At 33.6% G+C, this 18,680-nt stretch overlaps 2 protein-coding genes across 9 annotated transcripts in view; one reads left to right on the top strand and one right to left on the bottom strand.

The window, feature by feature from the left end:
- LOC125063967 (PDZ and LIM domain protein Zasp) overlaps positions 1-6,472 on the top strand; it is a 32,898-nt gene extending 26,426 nt beyond the window's left edge. For 4 of the 7 annotated variants that reach the window (XM_047670707.1, XM_047670709.1, XM_047670708.1 and 1 more), the window contains 5 exons: positions 191-2,819; positions 4,458-4,644; positions 4,720-4,840; positions 5,207-5,322; positions 6,250-6,472. In XM_047670707.1, coding sequence (XP_047526663.1) covers positions 191-2,819; positions 4,458-4,644; positions 4,720-4,840; positions 5,207-5,322; positions 6,250-6,327 — 3,131 coding nt within the window. In that variant the 3' untranslated portion in view covers positions 6,328-6,472. Of the gene's footprint in view, positions 1-190; positions 2,820-3,052; positions 4,257-4,457; positions 4,645-4,719; positions 4,841-5,206; positions 5,323-6,249 lie in introns of all 7 variants that reach the window. The other 3 variants (XM_047670712.1, XM_047670713.1, XM_047670711.1) reach the window with 2 other exon arrangements.
- Positions 6,473-12,120: 5,648 nt separating this feature from the next.
- LOC125064142 (nucleolar protein dao-5-like) lies at positions 12,121-18,032 on the bottom strand. 2 transcript variants are annotated; one of them, XM_047670973.1, is made up of 7 exons: positions 17,829-18,032; positions 16,532-16,626; positions 16,301-16,427; positions 14,727-16,124; positions 14,002-14,085; positions 13,709-13,834; positions 12,121-12,948 (listed from the first exon to the last, which is right to left on the bottom strand). In XM_047670973.1, exons 1-7 carry the CDS (start codon positions 17,934-17,936, stop codon positions 12,793-12,795), a joined length of 2,094 nt encoding a protein of 697 aa, XP_047526929.1. In that variant the 5' UTR covers positions 17,937-18,032; the 3' UTR covers positions 12,121-12,792. The 2 variants fall into 2 exon arrangements, with proteins under 2 accessions (XP_047526929.1, XP_047526928.1); XM_047670972.1 differs by lacking the exon at positions 13,709-13,834 and adding an exon at positions 13,111-13,543 and having other exon boundaries at positions 12,810-12,948.
- Positions 18,033-18,680: the final 648 nt, after the last annotated feature.

Consider the following 18,680-nt stretch of genomic DNA (forward strand, 5'->3'; position numbering starts at 1 on the left):
CATTTATTACGAACAATAATGTAATGATTCTTAGTGATATCATATTTCTGCTTTAATAAGTTTTTTGCAAATATTTGATAGCTTTTTTAAAACGATAGTTTTTGAAATGACTAATACGTATTTTCATCTATTTTTTTCCTCCCATCATTTACAACCTTCGCTAATCATATAACAATCAATATCCCTAAAGCTAAAAACGTAAAAAGCATTGTGTGGCCCCCGTCAAATCACCCAGATGACGAAAACGAGAAAGAGATAAATCCTAATTTTGTTCATAACACACCTTACAGCGATTCATCTGCCTCCGCTAGAGAATCATTAATGATGACAACAAATAGCAATATTAACTTCTCAAACCAAATGAGGTCAGTCGAGGAAAGTGTATCCTCAGCCAAACAAACTCCAGGACTTCCTTCAGACAAAACCTTTGGATCGGCTTTGATGTCCACTTCGCAAGCCACTTCTAAATCAGAATTTTCAGTGCAAAGTCAAAAATCACAAATGATACAAGAGATTGCAAGTTGTAGTGTTCAATCGTTTTCCGAAAAAGCCATATCTGAAAAACAGAATTTTGCTATGTACCAAACGCAAACAGCCTCTGACCAAATCGACAGTAACAAGCAAATTACGAAGAAGGATATCGAAAAATTAATTGAGTCCCAAGAAAATCAATTCCTTCCTTTACAGAGTGAATATAATACATCTAATGCACAAAAAATGTCACAGGAATTTGCGATGAAACAGGAACAAATCAATAAGGGCTATGAAATAAAATCATTAAATGTTAAACAAGACGATAAAATCGCAGAAGCAAACATACAACAACAGACATCCGTTTTCAATAATTATAATCACCCACCAGTTTTTATTTCCACTGAAACAGAAAACAAAGAAAGCGGCGTATCAGCCAAAACCAGCATTATGAAGCAGAACCAAAACGCTCCCTTTTTAAAAAAATGTAACCCATCTGAAAATAAACAAAATCTGTCTGCGCCTCATACTTATAATCCAACTAATCCAAAAGTTCAATCCAAAACACCGTCCAAAGAAAACCCTAAAATGGCAGGTACTACAAAAGTAACAAATAAGCCTACGATTGAAAGGGGATCCTTGATAGAAGCTCTTACAATAGCTCCGGAGAGACCATATAGCCCTTTATCTTTTCACATACCAAATCCGAGTTACGCCTCAACTTCTTTTGATCAAAATCAAACGCAAAATTCTGAACTTTTACAACCAATGCCAAACCAGAACACTAATAACTCGACCTATCACTCTGATCCAAATCAATTTGGCCAAGCAAATATGCAAGCTAATATGTTCCAAACATCTTCCGAAGCATCTGCTTTTAAACCAGTAAATAGACAAACGCTTCCACCGCAACAACCTCAAGAGTTTTGTGGAGTTTCTAATTATCCTCATCAAAATAAAGACTTCGTTTTGCAACAACAATCTAATACCAATTTTTCGGAAAACTTTTCTACTAGTATTTCCGGCGCACACCAAGGCTTTTCACCGATAACAACTGCTGAATGCTATAGTGCACAGCCGAATTCGCAAAATACAATGGCTTCTCCTATATTACAAAAATCTGGTTTACATAGACCGGATAGTATTCCTCCTTATCAACAAAATTTAGAAAGTTCACATCCTCAGATAATATCAGACTCAAACAAAGCTCAGCCAACAAATCCTGGTAGTGGACAACGAGAGATCCCTCTACTGCAGAAATCTGAAATACCTCAGATTAGAACACCGGTGCCACAACCTCAAACTAAGTTTAAAACCGAAACCTCTATGTCATTTCAGCCTGTTCATGATGAAGCACAAAATATGTCAAGATATTCACCAACCAATAGTCGTCCAAGCACACCTAGTATGATTAATAAGCCTGCGCCAATAATACCTCATTATCAAATGAATTTAGTTACCGTAGAGCATGTTGCTCCCGAAGGTCGAATGTATAAACCTGGTAGTGGAGAAGTTAGCCGTTCTTCAACACCTAAATTGAATAGCCGTTCACCAGCTCCTACGCTCCCAGCAACTTCTAATTCCTTAAAAGCACAAGCTCCTAGAATAAAAGACTCAACACAAAGATATAACGCTAAACAATGCCAGCCTTCTGTACCACCAAGTTCATCATTTAAAAAAGAATATGATACAAGCTTTCAAGATAATAATGTAAAACAATGGCTCCAAAATCAACCAGCGCTTGTAAAGGAAGAACAACAATCTAATTTAGAATACCAAACTCAATCATATAACAGAGGTAATTCAAATATTAAAGAAGATTCTATGATAAACCAAAATTATGGTCAGAGGCAAATGGAATCACAAAATAAATTTGAATACGGTAGTACTACTGTTGAATCTATGAAAAAAACTTTTGAACAATTTGAAAGCGCGCAATCCGCAAAAACAATAGAAATAAGACAAGGCGCAGTACAACCTTCTAATACATATCAACAAACCAAACCTACAATTCAACCATCCAATTATAACTTAAAACAGGTCTTTCCTCCTCCCATCAAGGAAACCATGTCACCCCAGCAAAATTTATCTTTTAATACTACTAACCAAAATGTTGCCACCATTAGTAATCAAACTGAAGTTTATCAACCGACTCCTTATATATCTGGTGCTAACCAAGGTCCAGTGTGTGATCCTACCCCGTCGACAGGTTCCAGTGTAGGAGCTGCCGCTCGTGGCAAAGCTTTTGGTGTATCATCAGCCCCAAAAAGGGGGCGAGGAGTATTAAACAAAGCTGCTCTACCTGGGTCTCGTGTTCCTCTTTGTGGCTCGTGCAATGGAAATATTAGGTGATTTGTGTTAAAAGAAATAGAAGTGTGACAATCGTCTTGAGTGGTGCATGACAAAATAACACTAGATATATAGATATAAGAGTAGATATACTAGATATAAGAGTTTGTTTTTTAAAATAAGATGTTTTTTTTTTGTTCTTTTATAATATATGCTTAAAGTATATTAACAACCTTCTTAACAAAGCTTTGTTTTAGTGTTTGTTTATTTTGATGTTTTATGTTTCTAACAGTTAACGAAACACAGTCTGTGAGCAGTCCACATAAGACAGAATTCAAAAGTCCAGCCGAAGAACGCTTAATAAGGAAAATGGCGAAAATGGCACTAAATGGATATGAAATAGGGATTCAAAGGAAAATAAAACCTGCTGATCATATTCAATCAATGGCCGATAAAATCCAAGATACTGTAGTAACAAAGCATCCTCTTAACACAGATAATTTACCTTCCGGTGAAAATAGTCGGGAAAATACTTTAAAGCGTCCTGGAAACAAAGGTTTCGATAGAAGCTTCAAGTTAGACAGCAACATACAAAACACACCCAGTGCAAATATTTTTTGTCTTACAAATTCTTTAAATACAAGTCCTAGTAACACCCATATGCCCGTACCTCCGCCTCTTCCTACTACTCCTGTTCCAACATTTCACACTCAAAACTCACCCATTGCGAATATATTGAATAACATAGCGACAAAAAATTCCGACTCGGGTGCAAAAGTTAATAATGTAAGCATTCATGATTTGCAAATATCTAACAACGATAAATCTCAGAACGGTGGATATTCCAGCAGCGATGACTCGCATAAAGATAAATATGAACAAAACTATAATAACAGCCTCAAAATTAAGACACGCTGTAAAGACAAACCCATTTCTGATTTAAAACCTGAAATTACCTTTTCGAACACATTAAGTAAGAAAAAGTTATTTGAAAGACCTGATACTTTCAACGACTCTTCTTATATAGACCCTGTTTGTAAAATTTCGGATAAAAGCAACAACAGTATTTTTGATAAAGATTATTCAAATAAAAACAAAGATCTTGAAAACAACGACGCCCCTGACGACAGTTATAAAAACTTAATGAACAATGATGAGAATACGAAAAAAATATCAAATAATTTGCATGATAACACTTTATACACTTACAAGTCGGCAAAATCAAACGGTGCCAATATAAGTAATGGTAATAACATAAATAATAAAATTGATATTTTGGCCGACCAAACGAAAACTTGCAAAAGTACTGAAGATTTTGAAAATAAAGATAACTCTGAAGAAGTTATCGTAAGACGCAGAGAAAAGAAAAATATGAGGAATGATGACGGTAGAAGAGATTCTCATATCGTTGCCCGACCACTGAGCACCATGACTTCCGTGGATGTCGCTGAAGGGCAATACCCAATATGTCATAAATGTGACAAAGCCATAACAAGGTAACGAAAACACATTATATCAAAATACAATGAAAACGAAATTCAAAGTAAGAAATGTTTTGCATGCTCTTAAAGCACGTGTGTTGTTTTTATTAATATAATCATTAATAATAATGAGTTCGATTTTTTCTAACGTAACAAAACAATTTTTCAATTAACAGTTTTTATAATTAGATATTAATGAAATACTTTTTAACATAGAGGTCCATTCATCACTGCTCTGGGTCGCATATGGTGCCCCGAACACTTCATCTGCGTTAACGCGACCTGCCGACGCCAGTTGCAAGACATTGGCTTTGTGGAAGAAAATGGCCAGCTTTATTGCGAGTATTGTTTCGAACAATACATCGCTCCGGCTTGCGACAAATGCCATGCTAAGATTAAAGGAGTAAGTATCGGCATAGTGTTTTTCTTTTGTAGCGATAATTACGAGAACTACACATTTTCCATGTCTATATTCCAGGATTGCTTAAACGCGATCGGCAAACACTTCCACCCAGAGTGCTTCAGCTGCGTCTATTGTCAAAAACTCTTTGGAAACAATCCGTTCTTTTTAGAAGATGGATTACCTTACTGTGAAGCAGGTATGCTTTGTAACATATTTTTAAAGCCAAGATGGCCGTGGCTCTTAACTCAAAACCGTGTTCTCAAATTCCGGCAAGCACTACTGAGTTTTCACGTGCTTGATGTTTCTAATTCGTCTCGGCCACGGCGGTGAAGATATCATCGTGAGAAAACATAGGTACATATGTCGGACGGAATACCTGTTATGTCTTCGTATATCCTTTACCCGACAGTAGGAAATTTATGCGCGCAATTAGAAATAAAGTCAAATTATTGAAAAAACTCAAGAATTTTGTTTTCCATATTCATGGATCACTTGAATAAATGTAACAGATTATTTTGAAATAGTATATTATAATAGTCGGTATGTACCCAACCGCTTCCAGACTGGAACGAGCTCTTTACGACGAAATGTTTCGCCTGCGGGTTCCCCGTGGAGGCGGGCGACAGGTGGGTCGAGGCGCTCAACAATAACTACCACAGTCAGTGCTTCAACTGCACGGTGCGTATGATGCGAGTTCTAATGAGACATGTTTGCAATCAATACTTTAAACAGACTTTGGATATTACGGCAGAATTCTAAACTATTAACGAATTTAGAGTAAACGAATGACGATACACATCGGTCGATCGAGATCCACACAAAACATAAAATAGTCAAAGCTTGAAGCCGTCCGTGACATTATTGAGACACGTATAATCTGAAGCACCGGCCGTTTCAAAACATGCATACGCCCGCCAGCTCTCGTCGCCGTACGAATTAATGTTTTCGAAATGTTATGATAACAATTTCTAAACCATACTGTATATTTTTTTAAACATTTATCTCTGGAAATGCGACACTAAATATATATTTACATAAAGAACAAACTCCATTTCTATAATTTAACGTCAGTCATTTTAGGCGCACACTCGCTCGTCATACGCTGCTATATAAGTGTGTTATACCCAGATTAACAAATGTGTGTGTTCCACCATTATGTACATATAATAACTATTTGTATAATACTCATTTCTAAGTTATATATCAACCTCCAGACACGTCCGGAAGGTTCCGTTTTAGTAGATTTGTATTCAAATGATATGAGTAGAGCTGCTTGTGTTGTCTTATTTCATCACCGTAGAATTGTTTTGGCTATTTTATGTATATTTATATTGATGTTACAAATAACTGTATTATTATATATCTTTGAAAGTTGGACATTTGATCCTCATATTTATACATTTTACCATATGAGTAAAACTCCGAATCGAAAAGTTCAAATGCCTAACATATAATATATAGTTTTAGAGTTATAATATAAATTTAACATCCATATTTGGTATGATATAGGTCTTGATACAATTTTGTTACGTGTGAATATTTGTTTAATTTATTATATTTAAAGTAACCGTACCCGTACTCATATTGAACTTGAACCTGTTTCAGGTGTGCAAAAAGAATCTCGAAGGACAGAGCTTCTTCGCCAAGGGAGGACGACCTTTCTGCAAGATGCACGCCCGCTAGATATCCTCAGACACTTATGTACAATTCTGACACTGTTTACTCCACGATCACGTTTCGTCCCGTTTCAATATCTCCATCCATCATCACGACCGACTCGTCGTCGCCGCAACGCACGAGGAAGTTAGAAACGCCCCTCCACTTCGAGGGGGGGTCGTTTTCTGACGCGAGGAGCGCCGACGGCAAGTTGGAGGGAGGGCTGTTTTCCGACATAAGGAGCGCAGACGGCAAGCTGTTGAGTAAGGTGACCGTGGACCGCGTCCACAGCTCCTCTCGCCGCGACGTCACCGACGTGGGCCGCGACGTCACCGACGTGGGCCGCCTCGTCAGGACGGAGACCATCACGAACGAGGATGTCATTAAAGTCAAATTCACCCCGATACTTCAGGACTTGGATTCATTCCCATCGTGGTCCTCGGCGCGCATATCGAAATCCTCCAGCCCGATCAAATACTTAAGCGACGACTACGAGGACTTGAATAGTTACAAAATTGTTAACTCGTTGTGTAAAGAAAACCTTCTAAAGGTGAACGCTTCCGAAGATGCGGCAAGGCGTTCGGTGACGAGAGGACACAGTCCTTTGGCGAATTTGATCGTATCTGAGCAATTGACTAAAATAGATGGATACTTGCAGGAGAGTTTGGACATTTGTTCTAAGACAACACTCGATCGTGATAAACCGATGCATTTCAAGTCTGAGGAAGTTCAACCGGGAACTAAAGATATTCCAGATGTCGATGACTATACTAGTAACGGCGAAGTTGGCAAAAAGGTTTGGGTTGATAATGATCAGAAAAACGATATTGATTTAAATCAAAAAATGGGTGGAGACTCTGATCTTACAGAAACGAAATTAAACAGTGTCAAAATAAAACATTCGGGGGTATTTAACACGATATACAATATGCCAATGCATTATCACGCAGCAATGCTGTGTTTCGTTTTAATTGTATATAACCTATGCTATCAATATATTAAGCAAAATTACCATGGAAAGAATCAATACGTGAAGTAGACAAAATAAGGAAAATTATTGCTCTAATCGTGAAATTGTATTATATAAACTAGTCAACAAATTTATTTCGAAGATATTTTGTTTCAACTGATCAGTGAAACGTGTTTTATGTCCATTATCAGAATGTAAATAATAAAACATAACAAAGCCTCTTTTGTGAAGTTAGTTTTTAAATATTAACAATTTGGTGCTTTTCAGATAATTTTCAATAAAATGCTCGCAACGATGTGATACTTCACTTCTCTAAATAAATATAATATTTAGGGCTTTGTACACAGCTTCCGGAATGTTTTAATAAACTATCACTAACATTAACAATAGTCATCTTTATTATTATCGTTTAAATTTAACCGCGTTTCGAGTTAAATTGATATACCAACTATGTGTATGCTATTTCAAGAACGAGCTACAAACGAAAAATATAATAATATGGTGGAAATATAAACTATGTTAAGATATATAATATATTTTTCTTTTCTGTTCATACAACAGAATGCACTAATGGAATCATAAAAATGTTGCAAACGAACGTAATTCTAGTAGTTTTATTTATTTAGAAATGAATATTTGCAATTTTTGTAATCCCTTAAAGTAATTATGTGAGCTTAAATAAAGTATTTTATCTTATTTAGCTGTTTTATTAATGTATGTTTTTACCGGAAATATATAAACATCATTCGAGAACCTTGCAAATAGTTTTAAACTTTGTTCATCGCTATTCCGTGACTCGAGCCAGCGTTTGAGTGACGCGCGTCTCCAACACGTAACACCGGTAAGCAGCGCCTCGTTAAAATAAAATTTCCGTGAAAAATTTGGTATTTACCCCTCTCCGCAGTTTCTCCAATATCTCTGTTCTTATAGGCAACTGTGCAGATGATTAAGTACCGTCAAACCTGGTAACTTTAACCATAGGTGGCAAAGCTAAAAGTAGCTTTGCCACCAGGAGAGTGCAATCCTTTATTTCTTTCATTTTACAGATTAAATATACTTTTTAATATTGTAACAATTTTAGAGGAAATTACGGTTATCAGTTAGCAAAACTAGTTTGAATAAAATTCCAAGGCATCCATTTTTTGTAGTTTTCAATTCGAAATTATTCAGTCATTTATCACATACATATTATGAATATACAATATAGTTTTGGAAATATATTATAAGGCATCAGTTAGTTTTCCTAACTCGTTAAAAACATCCCGACGGGAGTCTCTCACCCCAAGATTATAAATAAACCGGACTGCTGTCTTTTGTACTTCCAATATGCCATCTAATCAAATAATTAAAACCTACATCGCTAAATTGCTTATAGAGAACAGTTTTCTCGTGACCAAAACCAAGACCGAAATGGCGCTTACAATGTTCTTCGTTAACGTAGTGTAACAATATGTTGTTCCTTTAGAATTGTCAGATTATAAGATGGCGTCTATAAACAAAACGATGTTATTTATATTGTGGTATTACAATATTATTAGCTAGCAATTTTACTCGACCACGGAATTCCTATTTAAGTTCAGGTTTACATATTTATTCGGATTTTCGAATTATTATTTAGCCGCCCTGTTCACACCCACACTGAATAAATGGCAAAGCCACTCTAATGTCTGGTGAAAATCTTAAGTTCATTTCAGTAAAACAGAGGGAGTGTTCGGAACGCCATATCTAGTGCGTAGTAAATGTATTTCGATGAATCGACAGGGTTACCCTAAAGTAATTATGCGATATTACATAATACTATTAAAATAACTAAAATATACTAGACGAGGGGTATTCTAGTGCCCATGGATGGCAAGTCCCAGCCTTGGTTTGGTCGCGGAAGCGGCAGTTTCCTTGGATATTAAGAGGTCTCTATGACATCCCTCCAATCGTGCTACGGACACGAGCTCTCGAGTTGTCACTCATTTTAATGAGTCTTTCCGGCAATCCTACGCTTAGGCGTCATCTGAAAAAGGCAACCGCTCAGACCATTCCAAATATAGGCCTATAGTCATTACCTCCTTGATCTCCAAGATAATGATGTCCATTATTAACTGGCAGCGGGGTAAACTATTTTTGTCATCGGGTCTCTCAGCTGTTTTACCTGACACATCGATGGGAAGCTGTTGTAGCAGACAGATCCTGGCCTTCGATCGCATATGGTACAAAACGCTTTCGAAGTTTCCTTCCTATGGGCTTCCCAAGCCATTTTTCTTGCCAACACTTTCTTGTGATGACCAAAAATTTATGAAATGAAAATGACATTTTAACATGACAACTATGATTAAAATTATCCAAGAAAAACATTGGACATAATAAGTCATTCAATATTATTAAGCTATTTTTTAAAATTTGGTCAGGTTTAAATCTTAAAGCATCGAATCAAAAAAATTTTTTTTAAAATAATTAAGACTGTAATCTTAATGCAAATTTTTTAGCATAAAGTATCAACTACTGATATTGAGACAGATACGTATATGAGAGCATATATCTTTAGTATTTTTCATATACAGAAATAAATTAATGCACAAAATAGGATATAAATTTGCTTAAAAAGGAATATGTTTGAGTATTGACCACTCATCTTAATAATATTTTATATACTTGTTTTCTAACAAGATAAAATCCCTAAAATACCTGAAGATCCTGACAGTTGACATGTAAATATTAATGTAATTTATAATAGTACTAGGATTTGTAAAAATATGTAAATTTTTAACTACTTTATTTTAATTCCTTACAACTACTATGTACAAATTATATTATATTTAATCAAATGGGGAATTCTCATCCTTAGGATTCACACCAATAAGAAATTTTGTAAATCTGAAACAAACATATCTTACAGAATCTATATATAAAAAATTACAATGAAATTAAAGGGCTATAAACTTGGAACTAAAAATAACAATTACTTATATTAAAGTTTTGAGAGTTTACATAATAAAACTATATAAAAAAAAAACCAACTACTAAAAATATATTACAAAAATACTTTATATGAATAGGTACTAAAGTTTATTTATAGTGGTAGTAAATGCAATTTCATTAAAATCATATTTAAAACAATATTACTTTGTTACCTTTTCCATTCTACTGCCATGCCAATAAACGAGAAAGTAAGAAATCCATGCCAAAGAGTTGTAAATAGGGATGGCGGCTGTCGTTTATGACCAAAGTTTTTAAATCCCCTTTTACTAATAATCGTGTAATATTTAATACTATTCAGCATTATGTATTTATTTCTGTCATTTAAGATATCAAATACTTATGGTACTAATTTTTTTTTTCGAAAATTAATTTTGAAATATTAGATGACAGTGGCATTTGACACTATATATATTTTTTAAATTCAATTTAAATAGGCAAAGGTATTGTGATATACGAAATTAAAATAGACTGTTGCAGCTTGTGTCTACTGTCTAAGTTTTAAATAAAATTAAAAATAATCTGAATAGGGCATATTTTGTCTATTAAAAATAGTTTTCTTGTATTGAATGTATGAATTCGGCTTTCGAATGTTTATGTTTTAATTATGTTAAAGGTTGCTTCTAACCATTCAGCTATCAACAGATATGAATGAATGTAATAATTTATTCATTGCTGATATGTGGTGAATTGGAAATCGCATTTATGTGAAACACCAAACGTCCTTGTTATTCATTGTATTTTCACCAATGTCGACTTTAGAAATTTAGAAAAATAAATATACACGTAATTTTTTTACAAATACTTATTTATTAAATAAATGCCGTTTTAATCGTTATATCTATACAAAAAAAGTTTTGTGACTACAATAATTTAAAAGTTTTAAAATTATTGAAGTTTCACAAAGCTGTTTTTACAGTTCGTGCGTATTGAAATAACGATTAAAACGGCATTATAATCTAAAAATAATAAAAAACACATAGCGACTTCTGCAGGCGCAACGACGATAATCAGTACCATAGAATACATTAACACTCTTTTCAACTTGGGACAACGACATTAATTTATTGAATAAAAGATTACGGATTGTTAACGACGTGTGATTAACTCAGTTGTAGGATGGTCTAACACGATTGATGTCTTTTATTAATGCCTATTTTTATTTTTTAAAACATTTATTATTATAATATGTAACATTTTGTAACACATAGATAGGCTCAACTTTTATGTAGTTACTGTAATTTAGGTCATTAATTTTTAATTTGGTAAAACATCTATATGAAACAAGCAATTTTACGAAATTTTGATTGAGGAAAATTAACACTTTACAAGGATTTTAGCTTATTTATGATTCGTTCTAGTTTTAGCCAGATATTGCATTAAATATTTTTTTTACAAATTATTTAGTTATTAGGCTTTTTCAATAATTTTAGGTTAAGTTACGCTTACGATTGAACTGTCTGTTCTATACCCTGTTCAAGTTACCCTACGTCGCTATCGTCCGATCGATGTAACATTGTACAAGCGTCTATTATTTTCAGTGTTTCTATTTAAATTTTACTTTGAAGCAATATTATATACTAGAGTCTTAACATTTTAATCTTTAGGAACTTTTGTATTATATGTATTTTTTAAATTATTTTTACAATTTTTTAAATCATTAAATTAAGAAAATAATGTTCATAATTACAAAGTTATGTCAATCAGAAAAAAATAAATCTGTCAAAAATATTAAGGTAACTTGTAAAGGGTATAATTCTGGAAGTGATAGCATCCACCTCCGCCACCCTGTCCCCCTCTCTAAAAGGGCTCATTGTGTAGTAATTTTTTCCAGCGCAATTTTGATGAAGTGTTTATGGGTTTTTTAAATTACAAAAAAGAAAATAGACAAATCAATTTATTTTAAAACACATTCTGTCGTATTTTAAAGGCGGTCTTACTTCAACTAAAATATCATTCACTTATATAAAATAAACAAATACCTATATTTTTACTTACTTATAGTAACATTAAGCTTATGTACAAAATAACGTAGTTTATTTTTGCAATAACTGCATTTTATTTTAAACTTATTTACACTTTGCTTGTAAATGTCAACATTGCCTATTAAAACCGAAACTATTTTATTAAAATTAATAGAATGCTGAATTTATTAAGAATGTTATAATTGTATACAGTATTGTATAGCGCTATATAAGAATTAGTAAGGCATTTCACCCATACCATAGACAAAAGTTTAATACTTCAACTGTATGATAATGTCAGTTATGATTGAAAAAAGTCGCAATAGATTTAACACTTAAATAGACATAGAAAGATTAACTACAATTAAAATAATAGTCAAAATATTCCCTACCAATTAATGACTTACGAACATTAAACACTATTAGCACTAGCTATGAAATTCTTACTGCATAAACATGACCGTAACGTTTTAACGAATTGACTATCGTTATTTCATCTTTGATCACATGGGATAAGTATTTTAAGTTTCACTTGTTTGGTCATATGGAATATTTTTAAATAATAGAAAAAAAAACTAGAGTCAGTTAACATCAATCTTCAAATTTGATGGAATGGACGCTCGTGTCGATGGCACCGCCACGGTATGCGCCTCGCTTTTTCTTAGTTTTCTCATGTTTGAAAGATTTGCCGCGCGTGCGTTTCAAATCTTCATTGGCTCGCTCACCCCACGATCCTCGAGCTCCTTTCTGTTTGAAAAATAGGTAGCGCGTTCAGTACGAAATGTTGTCAATATACCATAACTAAAATAAACTTGTCATAAAACCATCTCTAATTATAATAATATTTCACTTTATTCTACAAATCAGGAATGATAAACATGCATTTAGACAATTATTAGCAAGTCTCACCTATTTAATCAAATACTATTTTTTTATTTTGGGAGTTATTATCTCCTCCATCAAAACTTTTTCTATCGTTAAACCCTCCCTTTTGGAATCCTCCCCTATCGCCGCCCCACGAGTGGCGGTCTCCTCGTCCACCTCTATTGCCCCTTCCGCCCCTATCACCACCACGACCACCCCTGTCAAATCCGCCCCGCCCTCCTCTGTCAAATCCACCCCGACCTCCTCTATCGAAGCCTCCTCTGCCTCCTCTTCCACCCCGGCCCCCTCTATCATTGAATCCACCGCGACCCCTAAATCCTCCCCGCCCGCCGCGATCATTAAAGCCCCCGCGACCGCGGAAACCTCCTCGGTTGAAACCTCCGCGCCCACGATCTTGCCAACCACCAGATTGATTGTTTTCATCGTCACCATCTTCATTTTCTCCGTTTTCACCCTCCTGGTAGATATAAAAATTTTAAAACACCAAGACAACCCTACGTAATTACCAAACGACGTAAAAGTAAATGCCCGAAATATTAAGCCATAGAAGATTACTTGATTGGTGTCGGACAATGGTTTTTACATAGAGTTGCCTTGGCTTTTTAAATTTCAGGGCATTTACCTTAGCTTCGAATGAATTGTCCTTAAGTCTAGGATCCACTTCAACATTTTCTGATAAGACTCTCCTGAAGGGTTTATTATTTGTTTTATTATCTTTGTCACTGGGTGTGGAGGACACATTTGTTCCCTAAAATAAATAATACAATTGAACAAACAAATTAATAAATAAAAAGGTTGCTATGCTTAATGTTTCGATTATAATCATTGCATAAAATTGATAGACACAGTCACAAAAAGAGTACGTACAAATTTCGTATATGAAAAATAAAAAATAAACAATTGATTCATTCATACCTTTACAAAATTGCTGTATGGCTTTTTGGCTGGAGTTGGGTCCTCACCTCCAGAGAATTTTCTTTTCTTACCAGTTTCGTTTTGCTGCAAATTAAATATTTTATTATTTATAATGGAGTGTTTTTTATGAATGTAATCAAAATATCATGATTTTCTAAAATTAGTTTGTGAATTTACTATGGTAACCTACAAAGAAATTCTCATCTACATTATTATAATAGTTCTTTCTTAAAAAACTATTTAATTCATTTTGAGCCTTTTTGAAATGTGTATTTTAAGAGTATTTAAATACTTAAAAAAATATATTTATCAAATGTGTTGTATTTTTTTAATATTCTTATCAGAACTTTATTATTTATGCACTGATTTAAAAAATCATATGTTCTATCCTGGAGTGTAGTCTTCCCATTTGTTTCTTCTGTTTAAATTTGAAAGACTAATTTGTGTTGGTTATATTTTAAATAGATTTTATATTATTTTAGAGATCTAGACTAGAAGCAGATTTTCTATGTAATGTTGTTGTTGTACACATATTGTAAAGAATTTGGCATACATCATTTAAAATTCTGCCTTATGTATGTACAATTGCAGTGTGCCTCTACTTTACTTACAATTTTACAGGCTGTTTTTGTGTAGTAGTAATATACTCAATTATTAAGAATTCAAACTTGACATTGACCTGTGCAATATGACATTAAAGATAACCAAATATGTGACATGGTTACCTGTTTTGATTCCTTTTTTTGTACTTTAGCTGGAGGTTCATCATCACTGTCATCACTGTCATCCTCCGCGGCGGGTTTCTTGACTTTTTGTTTAGGTTCATCATCACTGCTGTCATCTGATGACTCTTTAGCTTTACCCTTAGGAGTTGTTGGTTGAGACTTAGTGATTTTTGATGGGGTCTTATTAACAGGTTTAGCTTCATCATCACTGCTATCTTCACTATCTTCAGATGAGGATTTCTTTGTATTTTTAGTATTGTTGGCTACGGGTTTTGTAGGTTTTGCAGTTACTTTAGGTTTTTCGTCTTCGCTGCTATCATCACTATCTTCTGACGATGACTTTTTCTTTATAGCAGCTTTAGCTGCTGGTTGAGATTTAGGTGTATTTTTTGTTTGCTTTGGTGGTTCATCATCACTGTCTTCATCAGAAGATGATTCCTTTTTAGATGTGGGTGTTGCTTTTACAGCTGGTTTAGTGACTTTAGATGGTGCTGTTTTTTTGGCACTCTTGCTATCATCACTGTCATCTGATGATGATGATTCAGGTTTCTTGTTAATATTATTCAATGGTTTAGCAGCAGGTGTTGGAGGTTTATGGATACCTACTGACTTAGGCTTGTCATCATCACTACTGTCTTCATCGGATGATGATTCTTGCTTTTTAACAATAGGAACCTTAACAGCAACCTTTGCAGGTGTAACTGCAGCTTTTGTAGCCGGTTTTTGAAGAGTTTTTGGCTTTTCATCTTCTGAATCATCACTGTCATCTGAAGATTCAGCCTTGCCTTTAGGTTTGGCTTTAGCAGGTGCAACTGGTTGTTTGGCAGCTGGTTTTGTGACTTTCTTTGGTTCATCGTCACTACTGTCGTCACTATCAGAAGACAAGTCCTGTCTTTTGGCCTGCTGTATTGGTTTAGTTACTGGAGGTTTAGTTTGGTTGACTTTGACTGGTGTAGGTTTAGTGGAATTTACCTTAGTTTTTTCATCATCACTGCTATCACTGTCATCAGAGGATGATTGTTGCTTCTTAACAGGGGTAGCTTTATTAGGAGTCTTTGCTGCCACTACAGGTTTTTGAACTGTTTTTTTAGTTTTATCATCATCACTACTATCTTCACTGTCACTGGTTTCTGGCTTTTTAGTTACAGGTTTTTGAGGTGTGGCTTTTGTTGCAGGTGCAGCCGGTTTTGTAACTGTCTTTGGTGCTTTTGACTTTTCATCCTCACTACTGTCTGAACTGTCTGAAGATTCATTTTTCTTAACGGTTTTGGCAGCATTAACAACTTGTGGTTTGACAGGCTGCTTTTTGGGTTTTGAAGTAGCATTATCTTCACTACTTTCACTATCTGATGACTCGTCTTTCTTTTTAACTTGTTTTTGATTTGCTATTGAATTAACCTGCAAGACAGCTTTATTAAATATGTTTCTATGATATTTTATTTTTATAAAAAAGTTAAGTTAAATCAGAGGTAGTGACGAATAATATTATAATATCACAGGGAATCAAATACAATGTTTCATCATTTAAAAGTAACTATAATTAAATATAAAATAATTTAGGTATAATAATTTACCTTTGCAGGTGGTTTTTCGTCTTCAGAACTATCTGAAGACTCCTGCTTCTTTGTTTGGACAGGACCGTTTGAATTATTTAAAGATGTAGGCTTTTTAGGTTTCTCTTCTTCACTGGAATCATCAGAACTAACAAAGAAAATAGAAGCTTTAAGTATTGTACAAAAACTACTCTTACATGCTCTGTAAATATTTTAAAAATTTAATATAACATTTTCATTTCATGTACATACCTGTCTGCTTGTTTCTTTTGCGTTGGTTTACTCTGTCCCTTTTTGAGAGATAAAATAATATCTGTAAGGGAAGGTAGGTTCTTGGCTCGTGGTTTCTGAAAAGAATAAAATCATTTTATAAATAACATTATAGATGTATCATGATGAATATTTTTTTATTATTAAATTGCTCTTAAGTTTTGTTTTATAATTATAATTTTTGTCAATAGATAAAGCAAGCAACCAACTATTGATTAACTAATTAGCGACTAACTAAATAGACCATAGGGTTCACCAAGAACATCATTTTCATTGGAATGAAGGCCTTTTTTGTATCAGACCATTTCTTAAAAGCTATGATATAAAATTATTTATCTATGCTATACTGGCAGTACTTTTACAGTCTCATCTTTTCTATATCAAATTGTTGATATAGGATAGAAACTCGCACACTTCAACCAAAACACAACTACATTAAAGTATATTGTATAACATATACATAACTATTGGGTATTTAACAATTAACATTGAATATTGACAATGCCCAGCAAATTGTCTCTGCACATAACCCTACAAACCCTACTCTCAATGCACATCATATATAAAACTTTGCATAAAGTAATGTGGAGCGAGTAATAACATGTTATAGATATCTGTAATCTTATACATGCTTGGCAGGCATTTCAAGTTCTCTACAATGAAACACAGACCTGCATTGATCAAGCACTTAATACATAATTAAATGTATTTAATAAAATATTTTATTAGATATGCAATTTTAGAAATTATATTATTCTCGAAAATGTTAGTCAGTCAGTATCGAAGTACAAATCATGAGGAGAATAATCATCTAGAAAGTATTCACTGTAGCTCTTGCGTGCTTCATTATTTGCGTGTTACAAAAATATTATTAGGACACCCCAGGGTTTTAATTGTTATGGCTCCAATCTACTCAGCCGAACCACACGGAAATTATCCACCGCCAATTCCTGTCATGCTCATGCAGTGTTTAATTTACAGTATAAGCAGGACTGTACATGTTGGGCACGTGATTTACTTTCAGGTTAAAAACCAGTACATCCCGCCAGAAAAGGCCCAAACGGGATGTCTGGTATACACTATACGAAAATGTACAATTGCTTCAAAAATAATGAATAAACGATATTATTCCTCCGAAATTAATAATAATTACAGGTTTAAATAATAAAAAGTAAAAGGAAATAGAAAACAAGGGATTTACGAGTATATTATAATATAAAATAAAAGAACACGTGTGGTGATCCACGACACACGTGGTTAAAAACTGCATGGTACTTACCGCTTTAGTCTTGGTTGCAAATTTGTCAGCAAGCGATTTATCGATAGTTACAAGGAATTGATGGACTAATGAAAAGGCCTCGGCCTTTATTTCAGGTGAAACACTCATTTTTATATTTTAACCGAAAAACTTTACCGGCGCTCTACCAATGCACGCCGAACGGCTACGAAACTCCAAAAGCCTACAGATAGAAAGAAAGACTAAAATAATAAAATTAGTGTTGGAAAGTGTTACTACACTAAAATAATATTTTTCTTAAGTCGAAAGTATAATTCGATTCGTATATCGATATTGAAGATAAGCGTTATACTGTAATCAAATAGATTTATGAATAATTTATGTTTTGTTCAAATAAATAAAGTATTTGTTCACGAACACAATAAACATAATATTTGTACATAAATGAACATTATGTTTTGTTATTAAAATTTAAATCATAATTTTAATTGATCAAAAATCTGACTGAATATAATATATATTTTGCTTTGTAAAGCTATATTTTCGCAAATAAAATACAATTACTTTCAGTATTTAGTTGTTCTCTAAAAGCATTTGCATAAAAAGCATATTTTCTTTGATAGAAATTTTTTTTCTTCTGACTAGATTAGTAAAATATCTAAAACCGCTATTAAAAATATTATTAATTTACTAAATTCGTAAATTTAGCAAAAATGTTTTTTTTGCGGTTCAGAAGATGTACATAAAAATAATGGTCGATACCATTATTTTTATGTACATCTTCTTTTTCCTTAAGCCTCATGCATTGATATGCTAATTAAAATTATTTTAAAGCTTCGATAGACATCAATGAAAATCTAAATTAAATAAAATAAAACTCGTAACTATTTTTAT

This window comes from Vanessa atalanta, chromosome 5, assembly GCF_905147765.1.
Source record: "Vanessa atalanta chromosome 5, ilVanAtal1.2, whole genome shotgun sequence".
NCBI lineage: Eukaryota > Metazoa > Arthropoda > Insecta > Lepidoptera > Nymphalidae > Vanessa > Vanessa atalanta.